General features: G+C 45.2%; 1 protein-coding gene across 2 annotated transcripts; it reads right to left on the bottom strand.

The window, feature by feature from the left end:
- Positions 1–5,856: 5,856 nt before the first annotated feature.
- Positions 5,857–11,190, bottom strand: TCF21 (transcription factor 21). 2 transcript variants are annotated; one of them, XM_064708097.1, is made up of 2 exons: positions 10,322–11,190; positions 5,857–6,574 (listed from the first exon to the last, which is right to left on the bottom strand). In XM_064708097.1, exons 1-2 carry the CDS (start codon positions 10,769–10,771, stop codon positions 6,560–6,562), a joined length of 465 nt encoding a protein of 154 aa, XP_064564167.1. In that variant the 5' UTR covers positions 10,772–11,190; the 3' UTR covers positions 5,857–6,559. The 2 variants fall into 2 exon arrangements, with proteins under 2 accessions (XP_064564167.1, XP_064564166.1); XM_064708096.1 differs by lacking the exon at positions 5,857–6,574 and adding an exon at positions 8,209–8,746 and having other exon boundaries at positions 10,322–11,189.
- Between the last annotated feature and the right edge of the window lie 7,098 nt (positions 11,191–18,288).

Raw genomic sequence — 18,288 nt, 5'->3', positions numbered from 1 at the left:
TGTTAGGAATATTATTTTTGCTGATGAAGAAATGAACCCTTATCATTTCATAGTTTTGACTGCTTTGTCAGCCTGAGCTTTTCCTGTTTAGACTAGGACATGTTTTGAAGATTGCATCTTTAGATATATATTTGGAAAATGTTCAAATATAAGCAAGTAGCTATGATCACATAAATGTGGAATGCAAATAAGGTGATTTGGCACCTACCTAATTTGACTTATAAGTTTATTAGTTGTGCTGCAATTTTATTCTATACCTATATAGTTTACAAAACTGGTTGTCTTGCCTTCTCTTCCTGGTCTCCATTCCTCCATGCAACTCTAACTTGGCTGCACGGCTTCCTCCACTAGCATGACTGAAATGCCAGGGATCTGGATCTTCATGAGGCTCTAACTTACCAGAAGCTGTACGACATCAGACAGAGAAGGCACAGAGGCCATTTCTGATACTGTCACTTCCTTACTACATGATTTCATTCCCCTATGCCTTTATTTTGCAATCCCTTTTTTGGGAAATAAAGAGGAGATGGAGATGTGGGGAGAGTGTTTTCCTGTGCTTGGACATTCTGCAGCATGGAATCGTGGGCTGCTTGGGACTGTCAGTAAGAGTGCAGTAAAAACAAGGTAACTGAACTTCAGGACACTGCACATGTTTTTTGTTCAGTAATTACAGCAGTGAGACTGAATGAAGATGCAATTTCATTATGTTGTTATTCAGCTGTAGCTTCAGGTTTCTATAGAAGGAAATCACTCTTCAGACTGAAGCAAATGCTTTGCTATCTGAATTTTTCTATTTTTACAGGATTAACTTTCAATCAGATAAGATCCTGTGCAAGGTAGATTATGGGAAAGTGTACGGAGGAGAGAAGAAAGCTGGATGGCTCCCTGAGGCAGCCCTAGAGAGTTTTATGCAGGTGTGTTGGAAATACTGTGGTGTCTGAGTGGAAGACTGCATTAAAGTGTCCGTGTTTGAAGAGGAAGTAACCAGGAGCAACCAGTGTCATGGATGTTCCATGGAAATGACTTTGCATGAAATGGTCCTCAGCTGCCAACGTGACACTGCAGGTTAATTATGAGACATCTCCCAGGCTGGCAGCCATCAGGGAATGAGCAAGAAGTCAGTCAGGGAGGGAATCCCTTGCTCCAGGGCTTAGTTTATCAGGTGAAACAGTAAACTCAGCTGTGCCTTCTCATACTTCTCTGATGATGTGCAGTATGATGATAACTCATGCCAGTTCTGTTGAACAGTTACCTCCCTGCTGTAAGTGGCACTTACAATAGTAGTAGTGGCACCACTACAATATTCAAACATTGTTTAATTTTACAATATGTATTATTTTATATGTTTGTTTATAGAAGAGATAAATATAGTTACTATATAGTATGTAAATATTTATATCACATTTTTATATAGTGTATATATATATATTGCATAGTGTGTATATCTGTATATTGCATAATTGCATATTGCTAGGCATGCTTTTAAATATAAAATAAGCATATTAAGAAAATGGCAGTGAAGTACCTCAACATAAAAGTCAAACGTTCAAAATGAGAGTTCCCTTTAGTAAACTTTGCAATAATTTAATGCATATCTGTAGTTTCAGCCTCTATGACTGAGATTATGCATGCTGACTTCTGTTGGCAGTAAGAGAGAAGCATGGCCAAAGCAGAATCAGAAGACTGAGTGTGAGGGAAATGAGGAAGAAAAATGTGTGGGAAGATAGTAACATTGGTTCCTCAGCAGCTTCCCTGCAGTGCTGTGTCGGTCTGTAGCCAAACTGAGGGTGCTGGCCTCTGCTCCCCCTGTCCAGCTCGCTTCCTACCCCAGCAGAATGATGTAAAGCATGTGCAGACAGCACCTACTACTGTCTGAATTCTTCCCATGGATTTAAGTAAAGGAATATCTCAATTCCAGATCTTGGAATGAGGTTAACTTGATGCTAATTGGGAGTGGTGAGAAGTAGATACTATGAGGGCATATATTCAAATGTTGATGTCAGGCAACTCCCAACTCAGGTAGAAAAGGTACTGCAGTTAGGTAACAAATGAACAGAAGTTTTCGATGTCATAATTTAGGGTATAATATTGTTTAAATCTCATGTTATGTTTGTTCTTGAACTTGGCCTCTAGTGACCTTTAGTCTTGATATATATATTAGTTTTGAGATTCAAATAGCAAAGAGGGTCCCCACAAAGAATTTTTGGCTCATAAAAGAAAGCAGTTTGATCTAGAAAACAAGTGAGAAGAGCATGAGACTGAGGTGAGGCAAAGGCATCAAGTATCTCAATTACTGTAGTTTCTAAGACTGCAGTGACACTGATAAATAAAACAAGGCTGAGGCTTATCTTTCTTTGTGCTTGGGTTTTAGCAAGGTCCTTGCTATACCTTTGGCCTGGCTGACTTTTTTCCAGAAAGTATCCAAGCATGGTATTAGGGTAGCATATGCCAGAGACTGTTCTTAACCTTTGGTGAGTAGAATAAAACTCAGGTTTGTGTGAATGTGTCCCCAGGCGCAGCACTGACTGTTGGAGGCAGAGCATGGTCCATTGCCTGGTTTATCTGTTCTAGTAAGTGATATAGATATAAGTATCCAGCCTGAGAAGATCACTCCCCGCGCCTTACTGATTCCTATCTTTCTACTGAGTTCAAAGAGCAAACATTCCCGCTGATTTCAGTGTGCCTAGGAGAACAGCCCACAGGTCTGTGCACCAGAAAAGCTGGTGCAAGCCTATTCCAAACTTCAGTGTGAGCCTTCAGCCAGTCATTTGTCATCTCTTTTTCTTCCCATCTCTATAACGATAGCAGCAGCCTCCTGTAGAAAATCAATTGGTCATAAGGGGACAGCCAAATGTTGCAAGATGACTCTTGTCTTCTCTGTACTTTGTGTATGCACTCTGAGATGCCAGGAGTGTAAAAGTCCCTATGTAAGAAAAAAACAACATGTTATCAGCGAGGAAGAACTGTTCCCATTCTGGTCACCTCGGCCATCAAAAAGCATCACAGGAAACAGGATGCTGCAGCAAGAGGCCGTGCTGACACTTCGATTGCTTGTCCCACACCATGGTCTTTGCCTCTTCCCTGACAGGGGAGGGAAGTGCTGCTGCAGCAGCCTGGGAAACCATCCAGGGACAGTTATCTGTGTGAGCACATCCCTGGGAACGCTCTCTGCCTGTGCCCACTCCTCCTCCCCTGCTGCTGCCGTGCAGGCTTTCACAGATGTTCCTCCCAAGAAAAGGCAGCTGCAGCTCTCAGCCTCCTGGTTTCCATCTCCCCGGTGGTCTGGCTCCACCCGTCTGTGATGGAGCTGCTGATAGTTCCTCCCTTCCTGAACCCATCGTGCTGCAAGGACTGAGCTGTAGTGATCAGGGGAAGAGGAATTATTCTGTGCATTTTTCTCCCTTTCTTCGTGTTTCCTGGCTGTGTAGCTATACCCTTGCTTTCTTTCCCTAGTGTTTCTGATCCTTGTTTCTTAAACAATTTGTAAACAACCACGAGAAAACCCAAGACTGTAGATAATCTATATTTACAGTTGCTTATGGTCTAATAGTTTACACAACAGCCTGAGGTCTAAATAAGGATTGGGGTTTTTTCTTTGCTCAAAGAGAAGGACCTCTTAAAATTTAAAGTGAAGGAAGGATTTGCACTGGTTTTTATTTTCTTGCTTTTGTTATGATCTTTTTTTTTCCTTGCAAGGAGGCTTTGAGGATGGTGTAACTGAGTGCACGCATGCGCGTTGGCTTAAAAACGCATTTCATCTGTTTACAAGTTTCGGTTTAAGGGCAAAACCCTAAGGCAAGAAAATGCGTCATCCCTGGACTGTTGTGACCCTAGGGTATGTCCGTGCTGCACTTGGGAATTGGGACGACTTTCCTGCCTGGACCTACTCACAGTCAGTTTTACACTCAGAGACATCAGTGTCTGAAGTGAAACTGGTTACTTGCAGAACTTTGCTGGTTTCGCAGTCTGCTGGCAACAGTCCTTCCAAAGGTAACACATGGATTTTCCCCATCCTTCTTGGAGCATAACTTTTAATCAGACCTATGGCATCTCAGAATTGTAGAAATTCCCCAAGCCCCCAGTAGTAGCTCTGTAGCACTAGTGACGGAAAAGCGCCATTATTACTGGTTGTGCCACTTCCCTTCCATTGAGCTATGCTGGCCTGAAGAGCATGTAACAATCTGTGGCTGAATAGTGAGCACAAGATGGTATTTACCCTATGGGCCTGCATTTGGTAGTGCAGCCTTAATATGGGAATAGTCAGCACTACATGGGCCAGAAATGAACACAAACAATTTGAATCTGACTGTTGGGAGAAATTCTATGTATGGAGGATTTTCCAGGTGTATATATATATGGCAATTACAGAATGCTTGCTTGTTTGCTGCTACAAATTTCAATTTAATTGAAATAAAAATGTGTGGCTATGTAATTGAATTTTCCTTGTAATCCTGTCCCTTTTGGGAGACTGTGAGTGCTAATCTGCATTCAGATATCCAGACAAAAATTAAAATATCCATCAATTTTATCAGATTGTACCCCACTTGTACACCAGATATGTGTAAGTTTTGTTCTCTTTTAGAAAGTTTATAACCTGCAATTAGCAAATATATTTTGAATATTTAAATTTTTTTTTACTACAAATTATAATGAAAGTAAATGACAAGAGGGTTTTGGCAAAAATTGCCTTTTGAAAAATATATGTGATTTTTTAAAAGGGGGCAAGTTTTTTTCAGGCAGACGCAACTGAGAGGTTACAAATATGTCAAGTAAAACTGTGCTTGTGATCTTATCATTATGTCCAGGATTCGAACCAACTTTCCTACAGAAGAAACCACAAAGATTTTCTGTGCCTTTTATTTTCTGAGGCAGGCTGGGAATTTTGACCTCACAGTCCCTTTAAAGAATAGGCTATCTCGCACACGTTCTGCTTGTGCACCTTGACGTTTGAGCGCATGACCAGCACCGTGGCCTCGCTGCCCCATCAGAGCCCAGAGCAGCACGGCATTTTGCAGGTGTCTGCAGAGTGAGTTTCTTGCTATGCCGATGCTTCAGGCTGGCAGATTTCCATCCCAGTGAGAGAATAAGATAAGCCTAAAAGGTATTTTCTGTAAGACTTTACAGACTGTGAAAGTTTCTGCAAAGGAACACAATATCAGTACCAAACCCAGGATCCTGAGCACTGAGCCAGCACTACAAATAAAGGATTTGCTAGTCTCTAGATGAATTGAAAAATGTAGCTGGGTTGAAACTGGGTTCTTTACAAAGAAACAAACAAACAAACAAATACTAGTATTAAAATAAAATGGAACTAAGCGGCTTTTATAGAGTTCTTACCTTAAAACCTGTAGGTCCATAAGCAAGTTTTCTATGAACTTGTATCCTGTGACTGAAGCGGCATTTGGAGCTTCTTCTACAGCTGATACTCTGCTCTATATGCTCTTGTATCGAATAAAGGCTGAGCTCATGTTGAAACCCTTCCTGCAGTTGCAAAATTTATAGACTTTTTCTTTACTCAGCTGTCTGTTTTCACACACACACAGAAATATTAAAAATTATAGTAACTTAGTTATCTTTGAGACCTCTGTCAAATCTAGCTGAAATCAGGCAATGAGTTCAAACATTACTAGGAGGGAATGTATACAGACACTCACACAGCTGCATCTACATCCCTGTAGATACAAAAAGATAAACCAAGTCAACTTTTTTTCCACATGAAAAAGGGGTATATTTCAGTAAATAATAAAATGCATCACTTTGTACAGAAAAGCAAGAAAGCAAACAAAATATTTTCTTTAAAGTCATTGACATCGATATTTAAACCAGTTCCCTCTTTTCCTTAGCACATTTGCGAGTTCCTTTCAAAAGTGTAAATTGCTTCAGTCAGACTAAACATACATTTTCTGTTTGCAAATATTTTGCGGTAAAATTGCACTCAGCAGCAGGGTAGAATAATTTCATTCATTGTTCTCTTGAAGTGCATAGTAGAACTCTTAATTCATCTAAGAAACTTGGGCTGTTGAAGCCAGCTGCCAGCACTGTGCCATTACTGTTGTGTCTGTGCCCTTAACACAAGAGGTCAGCAGACCAGGAGTTCCCAGCCACCTAAATGCCTCTGGAAAATATGTTCATTGTCTTCAAAATAAAGATAAAGAGATAAAGCCACTAATTATTTTACAGTCAGAGTAAAGTCATTATTTACCTTTTTGTGTACCGCTGGTTGCTTTTGTTCATTTCTTGTTGCTTTTTGTTTCCTTGTTGCTGAACTGTTGCTCAGAGGCAAGGGCTGAGGAAGGTGCAGGATGCTCGAGGAATAGTTTAGTCCCCAAGACACTTGCAGTGTAGACTGCTAGATAAAGCGAACAGCAGTACGAGAAGCAGCGGTGTCTGCTGCTGGTACAGTGTATACAGTAAGCATCTTCAACACTTACTGTTCCTGCAGCTTTTGGCACATGGTTGCAGCTGTGTTCCTCACTTTTCACGGGGTGCCATTGTATTCCTCCCTTCCCTTTCTTCAGTGTTGTATTTCAGGTGGCGAATGAACACTGCACATGGTTATTTAGCTGGGAAGGTGCTGAGTGCAGTTAGCAAGAATTGCAAGACAGGGTGGTAAAGAAGCATGTGTTAGAATATTCAGAATTCAACTCAATTTTATGCATATCTCAGATGCATATCAATTTCTGCTTTTTAGAAGGAAATCTACACCTTGCTATGAGTCTTGACCAGGCATTAGTCAGTATGGATTTAAGTTGAGATTTTGAGTGGTTAAATCCAATGGTTAGTGTCAATTCAGTGAGTAAATTTTGAGGTTAAAATGTGTGTTTGTTGCATCAGTCATCTGCACTCAGCGTGAGGCCGGGGGCTCTATTCTGTCTCCCTTTAATAGACCAGCAATTCCCAGTGGATTTCCCAGTCCCTGTGGCAAAGAAATCAGCAAATCAGCCTGTTCAGCCATGGTTACCAGCGTTGCTCATCTCTTGAGCAGGAGCTGTGGCTGTTCAGGGTCTGTGTGTGGCCACAAATTCGATCAAGGCCCTGTGTGTAAGTGCTCATCTCACCTGGCTCAGTCTTGTCCACAACAGCGAGGCTGTGCACGGTTAGGCCTGGCACTAAGAGAGGTCTGCTCTTAATTGTGTGGCAAGGGGATAAAGCTGCACAAAAGTGAAATTAAACAGCTCTCCCTTCCACAACCATTAGGATGATACAGCATGTCCTGGCCCTTTTCATAATGAGGGCTGAGATGTTTGCACAGCCCTCGGTTCACAGCGAGTTGCTTTAATTAAAGCTAACCTAGCCCACGCATGAACCCGACTGGTGAATTTGGGTCGCCTGGAGGACGCGCCACCTCGTCCAGTTATCTCGGGGGAAAGTGGGGGATGAGAATTAACACAATCCAGGCTGCACGGGGGCCCGAGGCAGCTCAACACCGGCCTGCGGGGGATTCCCAGGGGAGGGAGCCCCCGGGAGGGTCTGCGGCCCCCTCGCTGCCTGTGACCGCTCCCCGGGCCCTGCCGCTCCCCGCAACCAGCGGGGACGGAGGGCTTGGTCCGGGAGACGGCCCTGCAGCCCCTGCCGCCCCTCTCCTGCTTTCGGCAAGAAAGTACCCAGGTATCAAACGGAACCGAGGGTTGGTATTGAAAGAGCAAGTGAGGCGGAAATTTAAAGCCCCTGTGCTAATAATAACAGTATAAATAACCGAAGACATCTTGTAAACAGTGCGGTCATAACCCTGAAACATTAAACAGCGCGGTGGGATCTGGCGCATCAGCTGCCGGCGGCCGCTGCCGGTGCAGGGGGAGCGCCCCGCACTCCTGTTTATCTCAGCCTCATCTCCCACGGGTGCGCTGATCGATAGAGAGGAGATGTTTAAGTTAAAAATTCCCGGCGCTGAGGACCGACTGTACTTCATCAATAGCTCCCGGTTCCTGTCCCCGCCGAGCGGAGCGGCGGGGGCGGCTCCCGCAGCGCCCGGGCGCCGGGCTGCGGAGCCGGGCCGGGCTCCCGCGGCGAGCTGCGGACCCACTCTCCCCCTCCCCCAGGGTGTGCTCCAGGTCCTTATCTCCGGGAAAGCAGACCTCCTGTGGCCCGGGGCGGAGAGGCGGGATCCCCGCAGCGCGGCCGCTTCGTGAAGCGGCGGAGCCGGCGGAGGCTCAGTCCTTCCCCCGCCGAACCCGAGAGTCTCAAACGAACACTTAACACCGCTCCGTGTTCAGTAGAAAGGAAGGTTTATTCACAGAAATAGAGCAGAATCTGCTTGAAGAAAATATATCTATATATCTTTAGGGTGAATTAGTTCATAGAGATGACTGTCAAAGTCAGTTTTTCTAGGCATCTACATATTTTCACAGGTCTCAGACAAAAGATACACGCGGGGTAGGTTTTGTTTGATCTCTGTCTTTTCTCTAGTAGCTCTTGAACCAGCAAGGCTGTGGTTGCAGGACACTCGACTGTACACGCATTTAATAAAGTTAAATAGAGTCAGGATCTCTCGGGGTGGATGGAGTCTTTGCTAAGGCATGTTTGGTCTCCTCTGCGCCGGGAGAGCGCCTCTCCCCGTGGCTCTGCCCGGGGCCCGGGACAGCGGCGGGTCCCTGCCCGCCCCGCCGCCCGCTGCACGGCCACGCCGGGACGGGCGCTGCTGGCCCGGCCGCGGGGCTCAGGATGCCGTCGGGCCGCACAAGCGGTTTGTGTTCACCACTTCTTTCAGGTCACTCTCGGGTTTGCCGGCTACCATAAAAGGCCAAGTCTGTAGCCAGGAAAAGACACGAGTGGGAAGGGGGTTACACATGGAGAAATGCACATCGCAACGCTCATATTGCCAGCGGGTCCGGCTCGGGAGCGTCCGGGGGGACCGAGCCCGGCGTTCCCCACCTGAGTCCACTTCGGGCAGCGCTCAGCGGGCCTCAGGCCGGGGCAGTAGCCGCTGGCTTCGCAAGGACCCTTTTGCCTTTCCCCGGCGGCTGATGGATGCCGCTTTGCCTCACAGCCCCGGCGGTCCCCACCGGGCGTCCTCGGGGCGGTGAAGCCCGTCTGATACGCGGCAGAAGGGAGAGAGAAAGGAGCCGCCTGGCTCCCGCACATTCGCATGTCCCCGGCATTCACATCGCCGCAGGCACCCTCGCCTTTGGTCGAGAGCGGCGCGGGGGCTCCGGCCCGCGGGAGCCTCCTCACGCCCCGCCGCGCTACCCCGGGGGCAGGAGCTCTTGGGGCCCCGGCCACTCTCCCTGGCCTCCCACGTCTCGGGGAGCATGTTTTGGTGTGCCTCTGTGGGGTGCGGAAGTGAAGGGAGGTTATATCTATACTGGGTGCTGGTTTGGTTTTATTTTTTTTTTCCTATGTTGTTGCGTTGAGGATTTTGTTTTTAATCAAAAATTATCTCCCAGGCCCTTAGCAGCTGACACAGCGGGTAACGTACTTTCCCCCAGAGTCCAGAGCTCAAAAGGCAGAGCCTGACCTCAGTGAAACGTCCCCAGCTCCCCACTGTGATCCATTTATGGGTCAGGGTCTGCACGTGTGGGCAGTGTAAAGACTGTATGTCTAAAAAGAGCCCAGGCAGATCTTGCTTACCCCTGGTTTACATAATTTGTATATATTTTTAGAGCTGGACACTGGATATTTCTGGAGGCTGGGTATGGTCGGGAGATCCAGGGCTGTTCAGGAAAACTTTATGTGGTGGGAGCAGCAGGAGGGACACCACACAGCCCAGGGAGAGGCATTGTGGAGTGTGCCTGGGGCAGACACCTCCTCTGGGGAGTCTGCCTTGGTATTTCTTCCTCCTGTGCCAGTTTACAGGTATAGGAGAAATTTCCTGAACGCAGCAAACCTGAGCCGTTGAGCACAGAACCCCAAGAATCCTGTCTTTAAAAAGCTAGGGCTTGGGGACAGTATTGTGTCAGGAAACACTGGCGTAGAGACACAGGATATGAATAAATTCTTGAGGGTCCTTCCTCAAGCACACCCTTTTCTACCCAAATTCCTGTACCTGCCCACTTGCAGGTAGAAAGCCTCTGTGGTTTCTCAATCGTTTCTGGGGCAGTAAAGTGTAAAGCCTGCTCCTGCTTATTTGTGGTCAGCGTGGCTGCCTGTCTCCTGGAAGGGATTGCTAGGAGCAGCAGAGGGGGCCTGGGAAGCTTGGTGCTCAGGGCACAGGGCAGCAGGGAGCCTGTCCCCCTGTACAGTACCGCTTTCCACCCCAGCAGCACCAGGCTCTCTGTGAGAAGCGCAGCAAAGTTTTGTCCCGCACATGCCCCATGCCAGCTGCTTGCCCACCTCTCCCCATGCACATGCACGGACTGCCCGTCCTCGGCGGTCTCTGACTTACCAAGTTGACTGGGTGGATGTAGCCGTTCTCATACTTGTCATTGGCCAGGATCTGCCTCAGGTGAGCAATGTAGCTGGAGGCCAGCCTCAAGGTGTCCAGTTTGGAAAGTTTGGTGTCGGGGGGCACCCAGGGTAGGGTGGTCTTAAGCCTGGAGAAGGCTTTGCTAAGGACCCTCATCCTTGCCCTCTCCCTGGCGTTGGCAGCATTTCTCTGTACCTGCTTTCCCTCCTGGCTCACTCCATTTAAAGGGCTCTTCTTGGGGGGAGCTTTTTTCCTCTTGCCCGAGGCCCCTCTCCCCTTCTGAGGGGAGCCATTCTCGCCATTGGATCCCTCCTCGTTGCTCTCGGTGGACGCCCCAAACTCTTTGTTAGTATCCATTTTCAGGCCATCGCACTCCAGCATCTCCACCTCCTGCAGATCTTCCACATCACTGAGGGACCCAGTGGACATGGTCTGGAAGATGCCAAACGACCAGCAGGAAAGGGGGGAGGGGGGGAAGAAGGGCAGCTCCTCAAATCTATTTCAAGGCGGCGTAGGAGAGAAGGGGCTCCAGTATTTTCCTCCCCTTCCCTCCCCGCCCAGGACTAAGGCACAATACCAGTCCAGAGAGGATCCCCGCCCTCCCGCCCCCCAACCCTGCTTTGCCTGTGTTTGAGGGAGGGAGTGAGTTTGTGTGAGAGAGGGAGAGAAAGAGGGAGAGAGAAAGCCGAGGAATTTAGTGAGGACACTAGTAATTTATCTGGGGGATAGGAGAGGCGGATCCAGCCCAGGGGAGGGGCCCTGCCCACTGAGCACACCACATCCCCAATCACAGACCTTTGCACAGGACAGGGAATGAAGTATCCCAGCAAGCTTTTGCTGAGAGCTCAGAACTGGGATTCAAATCTTCACAACTGGACTAAAACAATTTACTCTCTCTCCCCGTGCTCTGTCTTTCTATCCTCCCCCTTCCTCCTCCTCCTTCTCCTTCTCCTCCTTCCCTTTTCCTTCCCCACTTCCCTTTACAGCTCTCCCCCTCTCTGCCTCCTAGATGACCCAGGCAGCTGGTGTCATGATTCTTGATGAAAGCCAAAATGGGTCATGAGCAGAGAGAGCAGCAGATCCACCAGCCAAGCCTTCCAGGGAGCTTTGTAATGCGTGCCGTCGAAACGCTGTCCTGTAACCTAATCTGGGGGAGATTTGTGGATGATTATATTTGCGAACGCATCCTGTCCAGCTAGTTGCATATTCCAGGAAGGGAGTGCTCCGCTGCCTGGCCAGCAGCATGGACCTTGCCGTCACAGCCCAGGGGCTGGCGGCAGGAGGATCTGACTTCTTCCAGCCTTCCGGGGTGACGTCCGACAAGTCCTGGTCCCTGTCGGTCTGTGAGTCCTCCCACCTGTGAATGTTGCGGAGGCTTCCTGGCCCACAGGTGTGCCAAGTGGCCAAGATCCCAGCACTGTGTGAGCCGCACTGAGCCGAGCGAGCGTGTTGTTCTGCTGGGGAGGGTCTTTGTGGCTGTGGCTAGGGTGGCAAGGGCATGCATGAAATGAAGGAAACGGGGCGAGGGGGGGTTTATTGGATGGTAGAGTTCCCACAGAACAGAAACCTTTACTTGGCGTGCAGAGCAATGTCAGTGGTTCATTCCTCCGTACCCGGGGAGTGTTTTGTCTGCTGATTCATGCATGCTCCAAAGTGAGGGGTGTTGCCTGAATGAAGAAGCAAGATAAGGGATAAGGCCCCTCCTGTGGGACTGAGGGCATTAGGCCGGGCTCTGCAACCCCTGAAGCCAAACATTCCCAGTGATTTTGCCACACGTGTGAGCGAGTGGGTTGCTGTATAGTTTGAATAAACACACTTATGCTGCCGTTACAAACTTATGCACTGTGTGTTCAGCCTCAGCAGAGCAGGCTTTTGAAAGCAATTAACTTTGTGCTATCACTTCTTCCCCTCCATGTAAACTAGTCTCCTAAATCCACATTTGGAGCCCAAAGAGGCCAGTGAATCAGGAACTTGCTCCTGTTGCTTCTTCCCTGCTCACACACTTTCTGAAACCCCACAGGTTGCCCTGCAGTCTGGGTGTTGAACACAAGGGGCTAAAGAACTGCGCACAGGGACTGCTCTTATTGCAGGAGAAATTCCACTTATTCAGCTGCTTATCTGAGGATTCACATAACTCCAGAAAAAATGTGCAGCCTCAGTTGTCACCAGTGGCTTCACAGTTAATCCAAAGTCACTGGAGCCAAGGAAAAGTTTCTTGCTGATCTGTGTAAGCATCACATAGGGTTTTCTGAATGCACTAAAAAACCCAACAAAAACTGTGGAGGGCCAAGCTGGTATGTCTGCCCAGTGCTGTGTACTGTCTACAGATTACATTTTCAGTAGGAGGCAGAGTGTCATTTTTGATAGCCAGCAAGGAAGTCTTGCCTATCTCTTGATCCATCTTTCTTCCTTGGCCCATGAAAGCCAGAAGAAAAAACACCTTTTTATCGTTTGTCTGGAAGATAACACCTTCCCCCTCACAATAGGATAAGTACATTAAGATATCATATCTCCAAGCACCAGGCTCTTGGGAATTCAGTAAATTCAGTAATTTCTAAACTCATGTTGTGTTAACTGTGCCTTGTTTGTGTTTTCTCTGTATATAAACTAAACTAAATAGATTGTCAGCATATCAGTCCTAATTAATGGATTACTTTTTTTTTTTTTAATAACATTGCTGTTGCAAATCCAAAATATCAATAATCACCAGTGTGGAGATTTATGAGTCTCCTTATTTTCTAGGCCTGATTGTTGTTTGTGCAGGTGGAGATTTAAATGGCCATATCCATTGCAGAGATTTATAGTCCAAGTGATTGATGTCACAACTGAGCTAAGACTCTTACTGGAGCAAGGATGACAGAAAACCAAGTTGAAGTTGCCTGTGTCTCTAAGCATGAGTGACCAGAGAGGGAAAATTTCCAGCATCAGAAATTCCCAGAAGACAAAACAACTAAAACAATATATACTTATAGCCTTTCCAGTTTTATTTTAGCACTTTCTAAACTGTTGTTGTAAAAAGCAGAAGAAATGAACTGGCTCTTTAAAAATGCCTTTAGTATGCTGCTACATATGCATTCAGAATATCAAGATATGCATACATGAGTGCCATGAGCCTTTAGAATATCCACACATTTGTAGTTTTTACTTCTTTACATTTTAAAATAATCAGGGTCATTAAAATTGACTTAATAAAGGCCACACACATTTGGAGAGACACAGGGCGCATTTTTTGTGTTCAGTTTGTGGAGATTACTGCATGTATGTGATGTATACTCACATACATGTTGTACATATAAGTGTATGTTATACATATAGTGTAATACACTTTGAGTTCTTTATGCATACAAACTATTATACACTCTTAACACATTTACCCATTATTCTCTCTCCAAGGGGGGCAGCATGGGCAGGGTTAAAAAAACAACATATCTTCTAATCTGCTTCCTTATTTGTTTGTTACATGACTTGAACCTGTGCTTTTCCAGCCCTCCTGCTTCTTATGTCTCACCTGGCAAGCCCGGGCCTTGTACCCCTAATCCGACTCCATTTCAATCCTTTTCCCTCACCTTTAGCCCAGTCCTCCTGACTTCCTGAATATCACCTGATCTGGAATAGGGGCTGGCAGGGTAGAAACCAACCCAGCCCTGTGGGAAGGGTAAAGCTGGGGTGGCTGCAGCCACCCCGATAATGGTGGAAGCCCTTGCTTCTCCAGTTAGATGGCTGCGACTACAGACTGGCCACTGGGTTAGTAACTGGCTGGGAAAGACAGATGGAGCTAAAGTCCTTTTGGCCTTTCCAGTGCATTTGTGTCTTCATTCATGTTTGAAAAAGGAAGTTGAAATGCTGGCATGAGGAACATCAGTGCAAATCTGTGGATTTACGCTGTAGATTACTTTATCCTCTGCAGTGCTCTGGTTATGCAGGACCATGCATCCCTCTTACTCCTAAGTACTAGACTCACTCAGACAGGCCATTTAGAAGATGCTGGGGATGGTGGGGACAAAGATTCAGGATGCCTGGTCTGATGGGTGTCAGATGAGGGACACATCTCACACAGGCTTATGCTGGTCTATGGCAGGTTACAAATTTCCCTCTAGAAAGGAAGTCCCACTTTTTATGCCTCCAGTCTTCCCTTTCTTGTACAGGAGTAACATGGTAATTTAAGAACAGCTTTGGGACTTGAGGCCAAGCTTTCTGCAAGTATTTAATGGTTTTGCATGACACAGCTAGGTTTATTTTCTGATTTTCTGTGTCATTTATCAAGGCAGCATAATTTCACTACCTATTAAGCAGTCACCCAAGAACAAACTCAGTTCACCCGGAGCTGAGGAAAACATAATCAGTTGCTGGTTTTGAAATTATTTGCCCAAGTACAATACAGAGTTATTATTTGGAGAACAACCAAGGAAGTCACCCACAGGCAGCCCGCTGATCATGAATTGTGTTCAGTCAGGTTTGAAAATAATCAGTAAGAAAAGTACTACTTCATTAGTGTTTTCAAGTTGCTGCTTTAAAAAGAAAACCAGATTGCACTGAGATTTCTCCTGGTTACTCTTGATCTCACCCAGAAACCAAGTGAAATGGTAAAAGGACTTTAGAAGCATACTTTAACATACCTTAAGTGAAATAATGCCATAATATAATATATGCAAATAATTAACACTAATAGTATTAATAATATAAGATATTGTAGAGTATGGACTGTGGGAAATTGGTCAAAATTGTTTGTAACAGTGGAATAGCTTGTGGGAAGGGTTTGAAATCCTTTCACATCTCATTTTTAGTGCTGTGTATATGTTTCTGGTCAGAATTTTAGTCTGAAAGGTAAAAGACATTGTGAAAAATAACATAAAGCAATAAACAAGGAAAAAAAGTAATGTTGTTGCCAAGAGAATAAAAAGTATGTCCAGGAGAACTGGCCCTAGGTGATGTCACATATTTGTATGGGACATTAGCATCACTGTCCCTCCCCAAGAAATCCAAGTATCTTCCTTCAGAGCCCTGAAAAATTAGAGCTTCTTGAGAAAGTCTTTTCTGGAATAGTTTATTGTGAAGAAAAAAAAAAACAACCCAACAATATCTCCTTCTATGTTCATTTTAAACGGAAGGTTTTATGGATACCTAAAGCGAAAATATTTCAATCTTATTGATTAGAAAATTTAAAAGGAAATAAGCTGTAGTTCCAAGAAAATTTATGTAGAAAATTATGCTGGAGCCATAGTTCCATTTCATGTGATTTTTTTAAACTTTGAAATACCACAAACCCATTAAAACTCTGGGAAGTGGAGTTAAGGCAAAATTTCTTCAGTGGATATTGAAAAAAACACTTTGCAAAACTCAGAATACCTAATTCCAGATTGAATACTTTATTTTTTTTTTTTTGTCACATTGATGACAAAATCTGTGACAAATGTAAGCAGTGCCTTTTTTTTTCACAGGGAGTACCTGTATATGTAATAACCGGATGACTTTTATCTCCCAGCCTAATGCCACCCAGTATCTTTCCCTTGAGTGGCTCCACAAAAATCAGCAGGATTGCTCACAGGGTAGACCAGCATCTATGAACAGGAATAGCAAAAACTGCCTCTACAGAAGCAAAGTCATGATTAAATACCCTAACACCTAAGAGAGATACCTACAACAAGGTCAGTGTCTTAATCAGGAGTTAAGACAAATCTTAATCATCAGTTCATCAAATCCTGGTGTGATTCACATCCCCCTCCTATTCCAGATCTGTGGTGAGAGCTTTGGGTCTGCTGCTGTGTGAAGCAATGTCTTGCTGTGATTTAGAACCTGTGTACACCAGAAATATATAAGATATAGAAGATAAAGAAGTTACTGAAGCAGAAACAAGACAGCTAATCCTTGACATGAGAGCTCAGCCCAGGCTTTCAATGAACGATTCAAGGATGTGCTAGTGAATCTCCTTTGGCAGGATGCTTGTATGTAGCAAACCTAGGAGAAAGTAACTCAGCTGGTCAGAGGATGGGACTAATAATGCCAAGGTCATGGGTTTGATCTCTGTGTGGGCCATTCACTGAAGAGCTGGACTTGGTGATCTTTGGGAGTCCCTTCCAACTCAGAATATTCTGTGAAACCTAAGTGGCTGTGTCATGTTTGTTTTATTATTTATTCCTCTACAAATTTATTCCTATATTATCGTTCTTCACAGACAATGAGGAGAGGTATCCTCTTCCATCTCTGCTGCAGAGACTATTACTAGATATTGCTTCCAGAATGCATCTCAGAGATATTTTTACATTGTAAACTGCAGACTCTTTTATGAAGTGGTCAAAAGAGAAATATGCAAAAAAGCCAATATATCTTATGTAAAATAGTCATGGAAGGATTAAAATGCAGGCATAACTGTTTTGTTTTGAATATCTCTTTCTGTGATGTTTCTTTATTGCCTAATCCTTTGCATTTTTGTGACTTTAGAACATGAAACTTGTTGATAAGAAATAAGTTCTCTATGCCTTCCAGTTATTAGCACATTGGATCAAGTTTTGGAAAACAAAAGACCTTTTTCAGAGGGAAGTTTGGAAAAGAAGAACAGTTTGTAGGGGAGTGGCAGGAAGAATGTCAGCTATTCTGGTAAGATTTTATTACTCGCATGGTTTATGGCATGATGTGTGTGCGCAGACACAGATTTTCTGAAATTCCTATTCACTTAAAGTGCTCGCAATTTCTGAAAGTCGGATTCCCACAGCATCCATCATTAAACACAGTAGGCTGGGCTATATTCTCTCTTCCCATCCAAGTGAAACATCACATTCTGGAGCCCACTCTTTGTGCGCTGCTTTACTCTATTAGAGACTGAGTTAGCCACAATTTGTGCTGCTGGACTCCCCTGAGTTCCATTTGTCACAGGGGCTTTGCATTTTACCATAGGTGGCCGCATTATGCCTTTAAAAACACATGCTGGACTGCAGTGACATAGCTGCAAAACTATTTTGGCTAAAAATACCGATATAACAAACCAGCAGACTGGTGATACTCAGCTATCCACGTGTGGGATCATACACAGGGGTTCAACCAACTCAGCAGTCAGCTGAAGAGTGTGTGCATTGTGGATGAGTCTGGAACAGGAGTGTTAGCTGGAAAGACAAAGGAGAAAGCAGATTACACATCCGACTCAAGTGACACAGAAAGACCACAGTCACTGTGCATTTCTTCTTACTCTGACAGGCCTTATACATGCCTCACAAACTGTGACTCTTGGAGCTCCTGGAACATCCCCAAAGTGGGGTCATGGCACTTTGCCACAGTGCAGTCCTCTGATTTTATGGTGCGTATCGTAGTCCATAATACATATAGAAAATGGTGTTGTTTTAGAAAGCGGTATTGCAAAAGCACATCATAAAAGTCTATTTAAGTAACTTGGAGGGGAAAAAATAGTTTTGACAATGAACCAGGGATAGCCTACAAAGAAGACCATAAACATGTGTTGCAGTGGAGTCCCGCAAGGCTGAGAAGGGACCAGAGAACTGAAAGCAGAGAAGTGAGGGAGGAAAAACCTTCAAGAACAAATTGTGAAGGTAGGCTGGCTCTCTTTCTCCTCCCTGCTTTTCTTTTTTTCTTTTGTGTGTACAAGGTCTAGGGTGATGCTCAGACTCCCTAGTATGAAGTTCTTAACTGGGGAGCGACTAACCCAGAAGGAAAACTGGTTAAAGGAGGAAAACAGAGAGATGAGTCATCAGACCTTCTGTTGGCCAGGTCCAGTACTCTTGTGCAGTTCAGTAAGGGGAAATACAAAACAACGTCTATGAGCTTCTCTGAGTCTATCCAAAGCAGAAAATGCAAATTTTTTAAAACTGCCAGGAAGTTAAGGCATCTGCTCCAAGGGATTAAAGTGGCCCTGTTTTTTTTTTTTTTTTTTTTCAGAAAGGACAGAATGGGACTCAGATATGTATTTGCGAATTTTTAAAAATCAGATGGGATGATGG

Source organism: Zonotrichia leucophrys, chromosome 3 (genome assembly GCF_028769735.1).
Source record: "Zonotrichia leucophrys gambelii isolate GWCS_2022_RI chromosome 3, RI_Zleu_2.0, whole genome shotgun sequence".
NCBI classification, from domain to species: Eukaryota; Metazoa; Chordata; class Aves; order Passeriformes; family Passerellidae; genus Zonotrichia; species Zonotrichia leucophrys.
The sequence above is the reverse complement of the archived record's forward strand: the minus strand, read 5'-3'. Positions and strand labels throughout refer to the sequence as shown.

Coding starts and splice junctions, on each gene's coding strand:
- TCF21 (XM_064708096.1), bottom strand. CDS start 10,771: ATGTCCACTGGGTCCCTCAGTGATGTGGAAGATCTGCAGGAGGTGGAG. Junction 8,747..10,321: donor ACATCCACCCAGTCAACTTG/GTAAGTCAGAGA, acceptor TCCTGGCTACAG/ACTTGGCCTTTTATGGTAGC.